Below are 17,211 nucleotides of genomic sequence, written 5' to 3'. Positions count from 1 at the left end.
CAGGAGTTTGAGGCCAGCCTGGGCAACATGGCGAAATCCCATCTCTACTAAAAATACAAAAAATTAGCCAGGCGTGGTGGCGCATGCCTGTAATCCCAACTACTGGGGAGGCTGAGGCATGAGAATCACTTGAACCTGGGAGGCAGAGGTTACAGGGAGCCAAAATCATGCCGCTTCACTCCAGCCTGGACGACAGAGTGAGACTCTGCCTCAAAAAAGAAAGAAAGAAAGAAAGAAAGAAATTGGAGTCCTCATACGTTGCTGGCAGGAATGTAAAATGGTCTGGCCGCTGTAGGAAATAGTTTGGTATTTCCTCAAAAAGTTAAACAGAGTCACCATATGAGCCAGCAGTTCCACTCCTAGATATATATCCAAGAGAAATGAAAATACATGTTTACACAAACACTTGTACACAAATATTTATAGTAGCATTATTCACAATAGCCAAAAGTGGAAAATGGTGGGGCACAGTGGCTTGCGCCTGTAAGCCCAGCACTTTGGAAGGCTGAGGTGGGCGGATCACTTGAGGCCAGGAGTTCGAGACCAGCCTGGCCAATATGGCGAAACCCCATCTCTACTAAAAAGACAAAAATTAGCCGGGCGTAGTAGTGCATGCCTGTAGTCCCAGCTACTTGGGAGGCTGAGGCACAAGAATGGCTTGAACTCAGGAGGCATAGGTTGCAGTGAGCCGAGATCACGCCACTGCACTCCAGCCTGGATGACACAGCAAGACTGTTTAAAAAAACAAAACAAAACAAAAGTGGCAAACAACCCATATTTCCATTAACTGGTGAGTGGATAAAGTGTGCTATATGCATGGACGATAATATTATTATGCAATAAAAATAAGTTTATTATGCAATAAAAAGGAGGCACTGCTACAACATGGATATGCCTTGAAAACATTAGTGAAGGGAGTCAGTCACAAAAGAACACATTGTATGTCTTCATTTATAGGAAATGTCTGGAATAGGCAAATTCATAGAGACAAACTAGTTGTTTCCTAGACTGGTGGGCAGGGGGATGGGGAGGAGTTGGGGAGGAATAGGGAGTGACTGCTAATGGATACAGGGCTTATTTGGGGAGTGATGAAAATGTTCTAAAATTGACTGTGGTGATAGCTACACAACTCTCAATATACTGAAAACTATTGAATTGTACTCTATTTTTAAAAATTATTTTTGTGGTAAAATACATAAAGTTTGCCATCTTAATCATTTTAAAATGTATGGTTCAGTAGAATTAAATACATTCATAATGTTATGCATTGACCACCACCATTCTCTTCAACTTGTATAATTGAAACTCTATACTCATTAAACAGTAACTCCCCTGTCCCCCTCCTCCCAGCCCCTGGCAACCACCATTCCCTGTCTCTCGGATTTTAACTATCCTAAGTACCTCATATAAGTAGAATTATACAGTATTTGTCTTTTTGTGACTGACTTGTTTCACTTAGCCTAATGCCCTCAAGATTCATCCATGTGGTAGCGTAAGTCAGAATCGCCTTCCTTTTTGAGGCTGAATCATGCTCCATTGTGTGTGTACCCCATTTTGCTTATCCATTCCTCCATTGGTGGGTGCTTGGCTTGCTTCCACATTTTAGCTATTGTGAACGATGCTGCTCTGAACATCAGTGTACACATATCTTGTTTTGAGACCCTGCTTTCAAATATGTTGGGGTATATAGCCAGAAGTGAAATTAGTGCATCTTAAGGGTAATTCTGTTTAAATTGTTTAAGGAACCGCAATACTGTTTTCCACAGCAGCTATGGAAGGATGGACAAATTGTATGATCTATGAATTACATCTAAGTAAAACTGTAAAAAAAAAAAAAATACAAAACCAGCCAGGCATGGTGGCTCACGCCTGTAATCTCAGCACTTTGGGAGGCCAAGGCAGGCAGATCACCCGAAGTTGGGAGTTTGAGACCAGCCTGACCACCATGGAGAAGCCCCGTCTCTACCAAAAATACAAAAAATTAGCCGGGCGTGGTAGTGAATGCCTGCAATACCAGCTACTTGGGAGGCTGAGGTAGCCTCCCTTGAACCTGGGAGGCGGAGCTTGCAGTGAGCCGAGATCACGCCACTGCACTCCAGCCTGGGCGACGGAGCGAGACTCCTTCTCAAAGAATACAAAGCCATGTAGCCAGATCTAATTTTGCTTTTTTTTTTTTTTTTTTAAGACAGAGTCTTGCTCTATTGCCAGGGTGGAGTACAGTGGCACGGTCTCGGCCCACTGCAACCTCTGCCTCCTGGGCTCAAGCGATTCTCCTGCCTCAGCCTCCTGAGTAGCTGGGACTATAGGCACACACCATCACGCCCAGCTAATTTTTGTATTTTTGGTAGAGACGGGACTTCACCATGTTGGCCAGGATGGTCTCAATCACTCAAATCACTCCGTGATTTGCCCGCCTTGGCCTCCCAAAGTGCTGGGATTACAGGCATGAGCCATGACGCCCAGCCTAATTTTGCTTTTTAAAAGTTCTATATTCTTAAATGTATATATACACTGAAAAGAGACTGAAAGAAAATATAGTAAAAATGTTTTAAATAATGTTTAAAATGTTTTAAATCTGAGTAGCGGGATTATGGGTGTCTCTACAGTGAATATGCATTGTTTTTATAATCAAGGGAAACAAACACACAGGGGTAGGGTCCTCCGCTGTGTCATCTCCTGGACCACACTGTCCCTTGTGCAACGCCCCCTGGCGGTACACTGGGTGCGGCCAAAAAGGAGTGGGGGCACTACATACTCTTTGTAACAGAAAAACTGGGCTGGCCTCCTGGCCATTTGTAATAGGAAATGTTACACCACAGACTTCAGTGAATCTGTCCTACTTTAGTTTTAGAGGTTAGTTTTAAACAACATATATCCCAAGAGCAACGCAGTTTTGATGGGCTTGCTTCAGCTTCAAACCACTGAATTTTCTCTACACTTATTTGGAAGCCATTTTTGGAAAGTTACCATTTCTTAGTGTGTTTATACAGTTGAGACGGCGAAATGAATATGCTCCACACATTTCATCCTATAGCCAAATGGCGATATTAGGAAATGTATGCACATTGATTCTTTAAGCTCTTAAATTTTTAAGACATTCGTTGGGCCTTCCTAGCAGGCTGTTGAATCCAGGTTTCGCTCATAAAGCTTCTTTGATGCATTATCGATGTTCTGCTCTGGAATTTTTCTTTGTTCCCAATGAGTCTGTGGAGAGAAGCTTGCTTTGGAAAAAGGAACTGTTGAAAAAACAACCTGCTTGTCGGTTATTTCAGAAATTTGTTTACCACATCATATGCCATTGGCTTGGACATACATTTTGAAATAGCCTTTGTTTCTTGCTATTTTGTGCTAAAACTGTTTCCTGTGAGTAACTAGGGTTGTAAAGAAAGGCTAATAAAGGGTAGATGCTCCCTCTAGGGAAGGGAAAAAGTAACTTATTCTCTTGTATAACCTACAAATCTAAATTAAGACACGTGGTGTCTTACGTGGGCAGCAACTTAGTACTGTCTGAGGGGCCAGGTGGTCATTGCCCTTGGATGAGTGTTTATGCAGAAGTCTGTATAAATAATCGGATGGGACTCAAAGACAGTAACCTCAGAAAAGCTGAGCGAGTTACCCTTGGGGCTGGGAAGGAGATGTTCAGTCAGAGAGAAAAGGGATTCAAAAAAACAGTGCAAGTTGTGGCATGGCCAAGCATTCACCGCTGCAGACTCTAGCCCTTCCATCCAGGACCTAGTGGTGGAAAATGTCTTGGTTAATGACAGAAAACGTCACAGCACTAGAAAAGCCCAGATAGAATAATCCATGTCCATTAAGAAGGGTGAGGCAGATCCATGTCTTCTGAAATGGGCTGACCAGCATGCCTTCTTTTTTAAACCTTTTTTTTTTTTTAAATGAGACTCACCAATGTTCATAAGGGAGACCTTTGAAAACTCGAATGTGAAGGACTCCTGTAGAATATAAAGTCATGCAGTGACATGTGATTGAAAAATTTAAGCAAACCCTAGGCCCCCCAGAAAGAGAGGGCACAGGCTGTGGCAATGTATCTGGAGTTGGTTCCTGCTGGTGGGTTCATGGTCTCGCTGACTTCAAGAATGAAGTCGCGGACCTTTGCGGTGAGTGTTACAGCTCTTAAAGGTGGCACGGACCCAAAGAGTGAGCAGTAGAAAGGTTTATTGTGAAGAGCAAAAGGACTAAGCTTCCACAGCGTGTAAGGGCATCCAAGGGGATTGCTGCGGTTGCTGGCTGGGGTGGCCAGCTTTCATTCCCTTATTGTCCCCTCCCATGTTCTGTTTTTGTCCTATCAGAATGCCCTTTTTTCAATCCTCTCTGCGATTGGCTACTTTTAGGATCCTGCTGATTGGTGCATTTTACAGAGTGCTGATTGGTACATTTTACAGAGCACTGATTGGTGCGTTTTACAGGGCACTGATTGGTGCGTTTTACAGGGCACTGATTGGTGCATTTTACAATCCTCTTGCTAGCTACAGAGTGCTGATTGGTACGTTTTTACAGAGCGCTGATTGGTGCATTTTACAATCCTCTTGCTAGCTACAGAGTGCTGATTGGTGCGTTTTTACAATCCTCTTGTAAGACAGAAAATTTCTCCGCTCCACCCAGGAAGTCCAGCTGGCCTCACCTCTCAGCAAGACTAGCAGAGGGGTGGGACTGAGCAGTGTGCTGGCTCAGGCACAGCTCAATGACTAGTGAACACCAAGCTTCAGAATGAGTGCACGGAGCTATGTGCTGTAGACCTTGGGAGTACTCACAAACAATTGGATCTGCAGGTTCAAATCCATACACACCAAGCAACAACGTGTGCACCATACCACTGACCCAGGCACACAGCTTCAATGTGGGCACAGTCACAGCTGCTCAGAATGGATAGCACTGGCATGAATGCACAAGCACAAAGCGTGGAGGTGATGAGAGTGTCTGGTGTGTGTTATAGCTGCAGCCAGCCCATGAGGGCAGAACAGATGCACTTATAGAAGCCATAGGGGGAGGGGAAAGGGGGAATAATTCACAGATTCTGCATTTCTAAATCTTTTCATCTTTGCTTTCCAAAGCTCATTGTTTCTGTAAGGCTACAGTCTAATTAGAGACCTCAGCACAGGAAAATGCCTGCCATATCAGGGGGACAGCTACCCTTTCCCCACCCCCACCGCCACACACAGGACAGAGCAGATAGAGGATGGGAGAACAGGACTCTGTGTCAGGCGCTGCACTCATTTCTAAAATGGAAGTAAAGTTCCTGTCTTTCCAGGGTATTGTGAGACATGAGTGGACCTGAGACAGGAATGTGCCCATAGGGCTGGCATGTGGTCAGTGGACAGCTGCTACATTACTGAGTTCTCAGCCCGTGCCTGCACCAACCACATAAACCTTACAACACCGTCTGTGGGTGCTGCTGTTTACCCCTTCTTTATCTCCATCCCTGACCCCCTCCAGGCCAGAGTGCATAGTCTAATGATTAGCCAAGGAAATCGGAGACTCGGGTTTACTTTCTCCCCCACCTCACACATTGGCCACAGCAGATGCTTCAGATGGATTGTATCAAATGGAAGTAAGGATCAGGGTATTTCACTGGGCCGAGATTGGTAAGAACAGCTGTAGATGTTTCATGGAAGCCCTGAGAGCAGCTCTCTCTGATCCAGATCTGTGGTTCTTCGTCTTGCCTGTTCATTACATTACCAAGGGAGCGTCTGAAACTCCTGATGCCCACTGAAATCAGTGACTCTGGGGGTAGGATCCAGGCATCAGTATTTTTAAGCATCCCGGGAGTATTTTGACCTCACAGGGTTCAGGCTGAACTTGAGTCCTGGCCACTGGGGAACTGTGGCGTCTGCCTGGATGAGCACCAGCTTGACAATTACACGTCCAAGCCTTAGCTTGAAGAAAGATGGGCAGGCATCTTTCAGTGTCACTGAAGCATAATGTTGATACCAAGCTAATTTGGAGGCAGAGCAGTTTGGCTAAGCTAATTGTATGAAATATTAGCTGGTTTACAGGAAGACTGGTAGAAAAAGAAAACAGACAAAGAGAAGGTTTTAGCTGTGATGGCAGCTTTCATTTCTCCCCTTTCCTAGTCACCAATATAATGTGGGACTTGTAATTTATAGGGAAGGAGTATGACTCATGCGGTCTCCTGTTTCTATAAGGAGGGACCTTCAGTGACTTTATAAAAATAAGCACCTGTCTTATTCTCCAGTTGCTTTCTAGCTAATTTTGGTCCCTTTTCTTTTGCCAGTTGCCAGAGGTTCCACCCTCTGAGGAGGAAGAACAGGAAGCCTGGGTGAATGCCTTGCTTGGAAGAATATTTTGGGACTTCTTAGGAGAGAAATACTGGTCTGATCTGGTGTCTAAGAAGATCCAAATGAAACTCAGCAAAATAAAGGTATCACTTTCCACACAAGAGGCTTCTAATCCTCTATAGTTCTTCATTTCTGGAAATTTTGTACCCTTATGTCCTAAGTGAAAAATAACTTGGTTTAAGCATATAACATATGAGGGTAGTAAGTTCTTAAACAGCGCATCTGACCTTGATCACAGACTGACCTTATGATTAACTGCATCTGGGGGCTTAGTGAACATTAATGTTTACTTATTTTCTTATTTTGCCCTCGTCGTTATCCACTCTAGGTGATAATCCAGAATTTAGTTTGGGAAAATGTGAGCTCTTATAACCGATTCGTCTAATGTAATTGTTATTTTTAAGTTGGAAATGAACTTAAATTGTACATCCAGAGCCCACCCAGCCCCACAGCAGTCTAGGCCACATGGTATATCCTCTGAGGAAAATACAGATTACTTAAGGCCTCTTAGTATACTCACTGAAGAAAATACTAGACTACTTAAGGCGTCTTAGTATACTGACTGAGGAAAACACCAGACTACTTAAGGCCTCTGTCCCAGGCTGTGCTCCCTCTCAAGCTGGGAAAGTTAGCATTGCACTTTAAATGTGTCTGTGTTTGACCTTTACTTTTTGGCCAGATGGTACTTTATTTTGGGCTCTCTCTTTCCTGAAGAAACACTCTGGTGCTAATCCAGGCCCAGTTGGAAGTGAGTTTGAACTGTGTAAGTGTGGCTGTCATTAAATAACTCATTTGCCAACCAGGAGACCTTATTGAGGATCTTGAGGTTCTTTAAAATTAAGTTTTTGACCCAATGAAGACCCAGCCAAGAAGAGTCACTTTGGATCCCAAATCTTCACTGAACACTGTCAATAGCTTAAGTCAGTAGCCCTGAAGTTGTATGGATCAGAGATATTTTTGAGACGCAGAAGCCTATGAGCTCCTTTCACTAGAAAAACACGTTGACACAAAATTTTGCCCATTATTTCAGAAAGTTCAAGGACTCTAGATTGAGAAACTGTGAACTATGGTAAACTAGATTAGAAGGAAAATATGGGCATAGAGGAGCTTCAGGTTGATTTCTGTTGTTCCTTTGGGTAAAGAACAGAGTTTTTCCTGGCCTTGTCAAGCTCTGGCTGCTGTCTGTGGGCCAGTGTCCCTTCTTCCCCAGCTCCTGAGAAAGAGGAAGGAGGGGCTGCCTTCTGAGCCAGAAGGGTGGATTTCAAGGCAGATTTTGGGGGTGGGGTATGTTGACAGGTGTCAGCCTATTTGTGTTCCTGAGGTAGTTTGAGGGTTGAATGTGCTTCTGCTAGCCAGTTCCATAGCAGGAGACAACAAGTAGTAGTAACCCTCTGTGTTGGGAGATGCAGTGTCAGCAGCCAACCTAGATCTCACTCAGCCTCTCCCTGTTTTTGGAAATGATGGAGGGCTTGAGTTCCCAGGTCAAGGCATATGGGTAGGGCTGGCCCTGCTCTTTTCCCAGAGTCTATCTCGAGCCCTTCTCTAAGCAAGAGGGGCCCTTCCCTGAGCAGGAGGGCTGCAGTTCTTGGCAGTGTGCAAAAAGAAAGCAGGACATACTTGAACTCCAGATGGGATGCTGCTCCCCTGCTACATGCATTCCAAAACCGACTTGAGCCAGGACTGCTGGTGCACACCTGTAGTCCCAGATACTTGGGTTGCTGAGGCATGAGGATGACTTGAACCCAGGAGTTCTGAGCTATGATCGCACCACCAAACTCCAGCCTGGGTGACAGAGCAAGACTCTCATCTCTAAAAACAACAACAACACCAACAGAACCAAACTGGTTTGAGAGGTCCCACCCTTCTCTCTTGAGCTGGAAGTCCACAAAGCCTCTGCCCTATTTGTGAAGGTGCCCCCCTCCTCCTGGAGAAAGTTGAGGGAAAGTCTGTTTTCATTTTCTCCCGTTGATAATCATGGAGGCGTTGATAGTTCACAGACTTAAACTTCCTTTTGTTTTTTGAGGTCAGAAGTACTAACAGGTTAGAATGGAGAAGTGTGGCCTAGATCCAGCCATGCCAGAGGCTAGAGGTGGGCATTGTGTTCCCTCAGTGTGTTCCCTCCATGCCCTCCACCCCCACCTCCTGATCTGCTGCACTGTGAAGTGCCTGCAGACCAGAGGAGCCCCTGGTTATGGAATAAACAGGAAAGCAGAAGGACATTACCAAATTCTGAAGCTGTCACCACCCCTACGAAAAGAACCGATTGCCACCAAATATCCAAGTACCCCTGGGAGGAACTAAGCCTTAAGCCTAGTAGTGAGTGAGTATTGGTTAATAGCCAGTCAAGAGCCAAAATGGGGATAGGGAAGTGGTATCTAGAGGAGCCTGAGCTTTCCCCTGTGACACAGATCTCCCTGATCCCCTGGTTTCCCTGGAAGGCCTGACATATGGAGAACTCTTTGCTGGCCTTGCCCTGTAGTCTTGGATTGTCAGCCTTGCACATGATCATGACTCACGTTGTAAAAAGCAGCCCTGTGTGTGCATCTGGTGCCCAGTGATGAGTTTGAAACAAGCTGAGTTTCTGCCCCAGTAGTAAGTGTGCTCTTGGCCTTAGCCAGCTGCTCAGATAACCGCCCTAGGGCCGGCCCTCAGTGGTTATGAGCCTCTTGTGCCTATGTCAGCAAATGTTGCTGAGATTGCATACAGCTTCTAACTTAGTACCCACCAGCCTGAGAACGTCCCATACCCTTGAATGCCTAGTCCCTAATTGGGTTTACTCAGGAGGGTAAAGAATGTGCCCCTGGATTTCTGTCTCACTGTGGTACCCTTTGGGTGGGAAGAAAAGAGTTTCTTGTCGACAAGAACAGGAGGAATGACCTTAACAGAAGAAGGCTGCTCAGGGGCAGGGATGTGAACTAGGAGGGGAGTGTATGAGTGCTGGAGGGTTGCTTATAGATGTTCTGGGGTCTTTGGGTTGGATAGACTGGTAAATGAATAGGAAACCAGGCCCTCTGATCTCCCCTCCCCATTCTGCTTACTAGTAGGTAGAGCCCACCTTCCCCTGCCAAGTCCTCCTCAGTCCCCAGGTCCTTCAGGTCCCTCCTTTGTCTCAGGTTCTTCCTTTGCCTTTGCAGGGACTAGAGGTTGCAGAATGGCAGGTAGTGGTTGACAGGGGAAGAGAAGGGACAGTTATGTTCCTGCTGTCTCTTTATTCACTCCTGTGGCTCAGTGTCGGACTGACATTCCCATAGAAACACCGTTGGATGTCTGGGCATGGTGGCTCATGCCTGTAATCCAGCACTTCGGGAGGCCGAAGTGGAGGAAATCTTGAGCCCAGTAGTTTGAGACCAGACTAGGCAACATAGTAAGACCCTGTCTCTATAAAAAAAAAAAAAATTATCCAGGCGTGATAGTGGCACATGCCTATAGTCCCAGCTACTCAGAAGGTTGAGCTGGGAGGATCGCTTCACCCTAGGAGGTTGTGGCTTCAGTGAACCATGATTGCACCACTGCACTCCAGCCTGAGTGACAGTGAAATCCGGTTTCCAAAAAAAAAGAAAAGAAACACCATTGGAGGTGACAGTATTCCCTGGCTCACCCTTGGAAGTCTCTCTAACTTGGCATGCTCCTGAAGCACAGCATTTGAATGACAATAGTGGACAAAAAGGACAGGGCAAGTGTGCAAGACTTTGGTTACATTCTTGGCCAAGTAGCATTTTATAGGTTGATAGAGAGGCCAACACCACTTATAACATTGATGCTTTGGAAAAAGGTTCTCCAAATATAGCAAACACCAATTCAAAACTACGCCTTTGCACACTGTCTCTACTCACATTTTGTTTGTCATAGACATTATAACCTCTTTAACATAACCCTTCCCCTCCACAAAAAATCAGAGATTACATTCTCTGATTGGTGAATCCTGAAAGCTTATGTTTCTCTGCAGAGAAACAGCTGAAGAGGTCCAGCCAAGTTAGGTATTAAATCCATGCCTGACTAGATGCTACCTCATTTTATGTGGAATATTTAGTTTACATTTAATTTTTAAAAACCTCTTAATTTTATTCTAAATTTTGTAAAACTATTGTAACATTCAACTGGAAAAATACTTATGAAAATAACTAAGAGAATTCTGGGAGAAAAAAAAGGAGAGGGACTTGCCAGATTTAAAAGTATATTATAAAGCTAAAAGTGTATTATAAAGCTAAAGTATATTATAAAGCTAAAGTAGTCAAAGCAGTTTGATACTGGTGGAAATTCAGTACAGACTCCAGTGCAGTGGGAATTTAGTACTTAAAGGTGGCGGAACAGATTAGTAGGGCAAATGTTGGTTGCTGAATAAATAGGTTGAGATTGTTGACCAACCATTTGGGGGAAAAATTAAACTAGATCCCTAATTTACATCTTACATTAAAATTATGAACGGAATAAATGTTTTAAGAAATACATATACATCCACAAATCCAAGCAGAGAAAATATAGATGAATTAATTCTATGATCTTGAGATGAAGTAGGAATTTTTAAGCATGATGCCAGTATTCTTAGTTATTTCCTGTAGAATAAATTCCTACGGATAGATTTGGGAGTGTGTATTAGTCAGGGTCCCAGCAGGAAGCAGATGGCACACTCAGATAAGTAACTCTGGGGAGAGTTTGCTGAAGGGAAGATTTATAAAGGTGTGGGCAGATGGAGAAAAACCCATAGGGAGAGTGCTACACTCCAGAGGTAGCAGAAGTGGGAGCTGTTACTCTCCCTGGAGCAGCAAAGGCAAGGAGAACTTGGGCAGGGCAGCTGTGTGGAGAGGCTTCCCGTGTTACAGGAGCTGTAGCCTTCAGTAGATGGGGGGGACAAATGCCCAACACTCTTCTCCGTGTGCCTCCCCATCAACTGCCCATTGGTGTATTCCATTGGCCATGCCCAACCAGAAGCTGGAGGGTAAGAGAGACCGTTGGCACAGTTCATGCAGACCAACCACTGGGGATAGAGTGTAGATCTGGCAGGGCAAACAGAAAATGTCCAGCGTGAGGTCAAAGGATGTGCTATTTTTCTTTTTTTTTTTTTTTGAGACGGATTCTCGCTCTGTCACCCAGGCTGGAGTGCAGTGGTGCGATCTTGGCTTGCTGCAACCTCCGCCTCTCAGGTTCAAGCAATTCTCCTGCCTCAGCCTCCTGAGTAGCTGGGACTATAGGCGCGTGCCACCACACCTGGCTAATTTTTTGTATATTCAGTAGAGATGGGTTTCACCGTGTTAGCCAGGATGGTCTCAATCTCTTGACCTCGTGATCCGCCCACCTCGGCCTCCCAAAGTGCTGGGATTACAGGCGTGAGCCACTGCACCTGGCCAGCATGTGCTGTTTTTCAAGGATTTTCATACACGTGTAAGTTTGCCTATCGGAAATGTAGCAATTTCTTTTCTTTTTTTTTTTTTTTGACACAGAGTCTCGCTCTGTCCTCCAAGCTGGGGTGCAGTGGCACATTCTCAGCTCACCGCAACCTCTGCCCCCAGGTTCAAGTGATCCTCCCACCTCAGCCTCTCCGAGTAGCTGGGACTACAAGTGCACGCCACCTCGCCTGGTGGATTTTTGTGTTTTTTGGTAGAGATGGGGTTTCACCATGTTGGCCAGGCTGGTCTCGAACTCCTGACCTCAAATGATCCATCCACCTTGGCCTCCCGAAGTGCTGGGATTACAGACATGAGCCACCGCACCTGACCTTGTTGTAGCAGTTTCTTACTACCCACTGAGAGTCTAAGAGAGGTCTGTTTTCCCATACTTCAGCAAATGTGGGGTACTGTTAACCAGCATGGCTGGCTCCTTCTCCATAGGTGGCCTCTGCTCAAATGCCACTCCTTAGGGAAGCCATCCCTGACCTCCTCAGCCAAAACAGCCACCCCCATGTTCCCTCTGCCCATTACCTGCTTGATGTTCTTTGCAGCACTGATCACTCTCTGGAAGTATATTGTCTATGTATTTACCTGTTTTACCTGTTTCTGCCTTTCTATTATAAACCCTGTGAGAGCCAGGCCCTGGCCTGACCTCTTCATGGCTGTCTGGAGTATGAAGCCTAGTACATGATGTGTGCACATTACGTTTTCGTTACATAAATGATATGTCCCCAAAACATTGGCCACCATCCTCTCCAGAAGCATGTTGACTTCCAACAGCATGTTTTGTAGGATGCTCATGGGTCTCACTCATTGTTTGCTTGTTTCCTCTAGCTCCCCTACTTTATGAATGAGCTCACTCTGACGGAACTTGACATGGGCGTGGCTGTGCCAAAAATTCTCCAGGCCTTCAAGCCTTACGTTGATCACCAAGGTAACTCCTAACTGACCATTCTATGAGTGTTAAAATATATCCTTTGCTGCAGATTCAGTACTATGATGGCTTTGTGTTTGGAGGGTGTTGAGGACTTTTTAAATCATCTGTTTCATGTTGAGTGTCTTTCTGTTCTTACCAATCATGGCCTTAAAACTGATTTGGGGCCGGGCGTGGTGGCTCACGCCTGTAATTCCAGCATTTTGGGAGGCCAAGGCAGGCAGATCCACCTGAGATCAGGAATTCGAGGCCAGCCTGGCCAACATGGCGAAACACCGTCTGTACTAAAAAAGTACAAAAATTAGTCGGGCGTGGTGGCGGGTGCCTGTAATCCCAGCTACTCAGGAGGCTGAGGCAGGAGAATCGCTTGAACCCAGGAGATGGAGGTTGCAGTGAGCCAAGATCGTGCCACTGGACTCCAGCCTGGGTGACAAGAGCGAGACTCTGTCTCAAAAAAAAAAAAAAAAAAACAGAAAAAAAAAATAAAAAGATTTGGAATAGATCCAAGCTCCTGTCCTAAGTCTTCTAGTCTTTTGGTTATTATAGGACCTCCTCCAGCCCAGTGATACACACATGCCAGCTGATGGGGCCTGTGCTTTTGTGGCGGTTGCAGCCCTTGACAGGGCATGAAGCAGTGGCTGGATTTCAGTTCTCCTCACCTCTCATGGCCGTCACGGGTGCAGCTGCCCCAGCCCTAGCCCCTTGCCAGGAGCTGCCTCTCCTCACATGTGTTCACATCCTTACCTCCCCTGACTTGTAGGTTCCAGATTTTTTGACTTTCATGTCTTCTGTCTTTATGTTCCTTGCTACTCCTAGTAGGTGCTCAGTACGTGTTTGAGAAATGAAGACATACAGTATATTCAAAGGCAATATTTTGAGAGTAGGGCTCCTTGCTGGAGGAAAGTTCTCAGATTTGAGTTTTTAAACATGTTACTAAGACATTATTTATGTCTGCTTTTGTGTGGGGGGGGTTAAAGAGTTGATCAGATTGTAGGGAGTTTGCGTAACATGATGATGATGTAAAGATTTGTATCTCTTATGTCACATAAACCATAAATATGGTTTGAAAAGGATCTTGACAGGGAAAATTTAGTACACAAGAGTTTGGTAAAAAAGGAATGAGCCAGGTAGGCCAGAATAGCCCATTAGCATGCAGAGAGAATTCTCATTGACGTTTTTACTGTAGCCTCCCTTGGCAAGTGAGCCTCTTTCCACTTCAACCATATTTACATTTTTCCTGAAATGGCTTAGGAACAAGATAGGAGAAAAAATAATTATAGCTTTTCAAGAGAGTGATAGTTGTTTTAAAGTAAATGTTTTATAAAATGGGTAGAGCATGGAAGCTACTTTTCTCTCTGGCTGTATCAGATGGTTCTTGAATTGTGTTTAGTGAGATCAGTTTTTCTGCTGTTGTGTACATTTGATGTAAATATGAAGAGATTTTTCTAGCACTATAGTTAGCAGCTCTAGCATATCTCTGCAGCAGTATTTGAGCTGACAACCCATCCATGCTTTTAGCATCACATCAGTTTCAGAGAAAGACAGACCAGGGTAGTATTTGCACATCCAGAGAAGTCCATCTAATTCCTGCATGTTGAGCTCACCTGTAACCCCTCAGTTATGTCTACACCTCGATGAACCTGGGTGTGTCTAGGTTTGGGAATTTCTGGTTCACTGAAAGTAAAAGTAGAAAACATTTCAATTCTTGGCAAATGGCTTAACTAGAGTGTTTTTAACCCTATGCAAAACTGTAAAAGATGCATTGGCTGAACGCGGTAGCTCATGCCTGTAATCCCAGCACTTTGAAAGGCCAAGGCAGGTGGATCACTTGAGGCCAGGAGTTCAAGACCAGCCTGGCCAACATGGTGAAACCCCATCTCTACTAAAAATACAAAAGTCAGCCGGGCATGGTGGTGCATGCCTGTAATCCCAGCCACTCAGGAGGCTGAGGCACAAGAATAGCTTGAACCCAGGAGGCAGAGGTTGCAATGAGCCAAGATTGTGCCACTGCACTCCAGCCTGGGCGACAGAGCGAGACTCTGTCTTAAAAAAAAGAAAGAAAGAAAATAACAGAGCTTTAGAAATAAGATGAAGATATAACCTCGGGCCCTAGCATCACGCTGGCCTGTAATCCCAGCTACTCGGGAGTCTGAGGCCTGGGCAACAGAGCGAGACTCTGTCTCAAAAAAAAAAAAAAGCACCATCTATGTGTTCACTGCATAGCTAGCTGGCATCTTCACTCCATCAGTGTACAACTGCTACCTTTCTTCCTCTAACTCAGGTGGCCTCTCTATTCCTTTTTGCTCTTTGCCTCTTTAGAAATGTATAACAAGTTGGTGAATGATCAGCTAACACAAACCTCATGAGAGGCTTAAAGAAAGTAAATAATAAGTGTGCATGCTCTATTTTCTAATGTGTTAGCAGCCTCTTATCTCAGGACTGCCCTTTGCTGAATTTGTAGAAATTTCCGAGGAGAGGGGAGCAGGGCCACAACCGGGCCCCTGTGGCTTTGAACTCTGCAGCCTCTCAGGGCAGCTTTGGTCAGGCTTTGAGTAAAATTCACCAAACACCTAAGTGTCAAGCTTCTTAACTGTTCTTCTAGAGCAGGAGCTATGGTGAGACATTTCACTATATAGATCAAAGCTTTGCCAGTTTTTAATTCATTTGAGGCTATTTAACTCCTTTCAGGGTACGTTTTTAGAGATTTGCCTGCTTGTGTAACAAGGGAGAAAATGGTATTAAAGGAACAATAAAGACATAAAGCCAGTGGGGTTTTCAAAGTTTGATCAAATCAGGTTTTTCCAAGTCCACAAATGATGCATGTATGATGATAAAACAGAAATGACCATGAAAGAAATAAATAAGCATTTTGGATTCCAGTGCTCTACAGGGGAATCTTTCCTTTTAGTGAAATCTGAATCTGGGTGACAAGCAAACTGACTCTGAAAAGCAAAGCTCACCTTCCAGGGAAATGCGACCCAGGTGAAGGAGGCTTTCACAGCTCTAAGGAGCGCCACCTCCTATGGAATCCCGTCATGTTCTTTTTAAAAATATTTCCTGGCTTGTGCTTGTTTGTTGGAGGCATATGTTCAGAAGGGATATTTTGGCCACAGCTGGTTGGATTATCCTGTCCTAGGGATGCTCTTCTTGAAGCAAGAGGCAGCACTGGTTTTGAGCACCAGCTCTGGACCCCGACTACCTGGTCCACAGCTTTGTGGCCTCAAGCAAACCCCTGAACCTCTTCACTTCCTCATCTCTCAAATAGGGATTCTTTTTTTTTTTTTTTGAGATGGAGTTTTACTCTTGTCTTGCAGGCTAGAGTGTGCAGTGGCACTATCTTAACTCACTGCAACCTCCACCTCCTGGGTTCAAGTGATTCTCCTGTCTCAGCCTCCCAAGTAGCTGGGATTACAGGCACCTGCCACCACGACTGGCTAATTTTTATATTTTTAGAGAGAGGGTTTCTCTGTGTTGGCCAGGCTAGTCTTGAACTCCTGACCTCAGGTGATCCACCCACCTCAGCCTCTCAAAGTGCTGGGATTACATGTATGAGCCACTGCGCCCGGCTCAAATAGGGATTCTTACAGCACCTACTTCATAAGCTTGTCGTGAGGATTAAATGAGTCAATACAGAAAAGGCACTAGAACAGCATCTGGAGCAAGGAGGAGCTCTATGCGTGCCAACTAAGGATTGTTATTATCATGGCTGCCTGTTTGCTGCTGTTAGGGCTTTTAGCATGGAGGTGGCCGTAGTTTCCAGTTGACCATCCTACAGATCAAAGCTGGCAGATCCTACTGGATAAACAGAAAACAAAACAAAACAAAATAAAGTGGCCTTCTCAGCTTTCATGGCCTTGTTGCTATAAGAAGTCAAGTCTGTGGTTCTTCTGAATGAAATCGCACACGATGGCCATGTTGGCTTGTCCCTGTTCCAACACACACCTGTCTCAAGTGAATTGAATGAGGTTAAATGACCACCTTTTCCAGAGCAGCCTCACTTCCCACCAAAGGCATATGGCTGGACGATAGACAAGCTGTGTCCCTTAGAAACTGGCTGTGCTCCTCCTGCCTCAGCTCTGACGCCTCCTCACTCCACACACACCCTGGAACTAGCCGCTCTACCTGTGGGATATATATGGATTTCCTTTCTTTCCTTTAGGCCACACAGCAAGGTCCAGAAACCTGTGTATGTTACCCTTCCCCCACCAGACTGGCCGCCTCTACCCAGCCCTCATCCCTACCCTGGGCTGCCACCTCCAGGGCCTGCCACTCGGCCAAACTCTTTCTATTCATTTTATTAACTCCATTAGGGTAATGTTTGTTCATTCATTCAACAAATACTCATTGTAGGAAAAATAGAAATATTCAGGAAAGGTAAAAAGGAAAATATTACCCATCATCCCACCATTCAGAGATAACCAGGGTTACCTTTTTAGTACATTTTTGGTATATGCTCTCCAAATCTTTTTTCTTATGGCTAAAAGTTTAGAAAACATAGCTCTTTTTCAAAACCCTTGAAGAACTGGGGAGACTTGAAAGGGCAGTCAGATTGCCTCACTCCACCCTGCCATGTGTGTAT

General features: G+C 45.0%; 1 protein-coding gene across 2 annotated transcripts in view; it reads left to right on the top strand.

Moving 5' to 3' along the window:
- TEX2 (testis expressed 2) overlaps window positions 1-17,211 on the top strand; it is a 118,694-nt gene that overhangs the window by 82,310 nt on the left and 19,173 nt on the right. For both annotated transcript variants that reach the window (XM_054459017.2, XM_054459014.2), the window contains exons 6-7: window positions 6,251-6,397; window positions 12,533-12,632. In XM_054459017.2, the coding sequence (XP_054314992.2) occupies window positions 6,251-6,397; window positions 12,533-12,632 (247 nt within the window). The remainder of the gene's footprint in view (window positions 1-6,250; window positions 6,398-12,532; window positions 12,633-17,211) is intronic.

The sequence above is a fragment of the Pongo pygmaeus genome, chromosome 19, assembly GCF_028885625.2.
Source record: "Pongo pygmaeus isolate AG05252 chromosome 19, NHGRI_mPonPyg2-v2.0_pri, whole genome shotgun sequence".
Classification (NCBI taxonomy): domain Eukaryota; kingdom Metazoa; phylum Chordata; class Mammalia; order Primates; family Hominidae; genus Pongo; species Pongo pygmaeus.
Note: the sequence above shows the minus strand (reverse complement) of the source record. Positions and strands in the feature narration are given on the sequence as shown.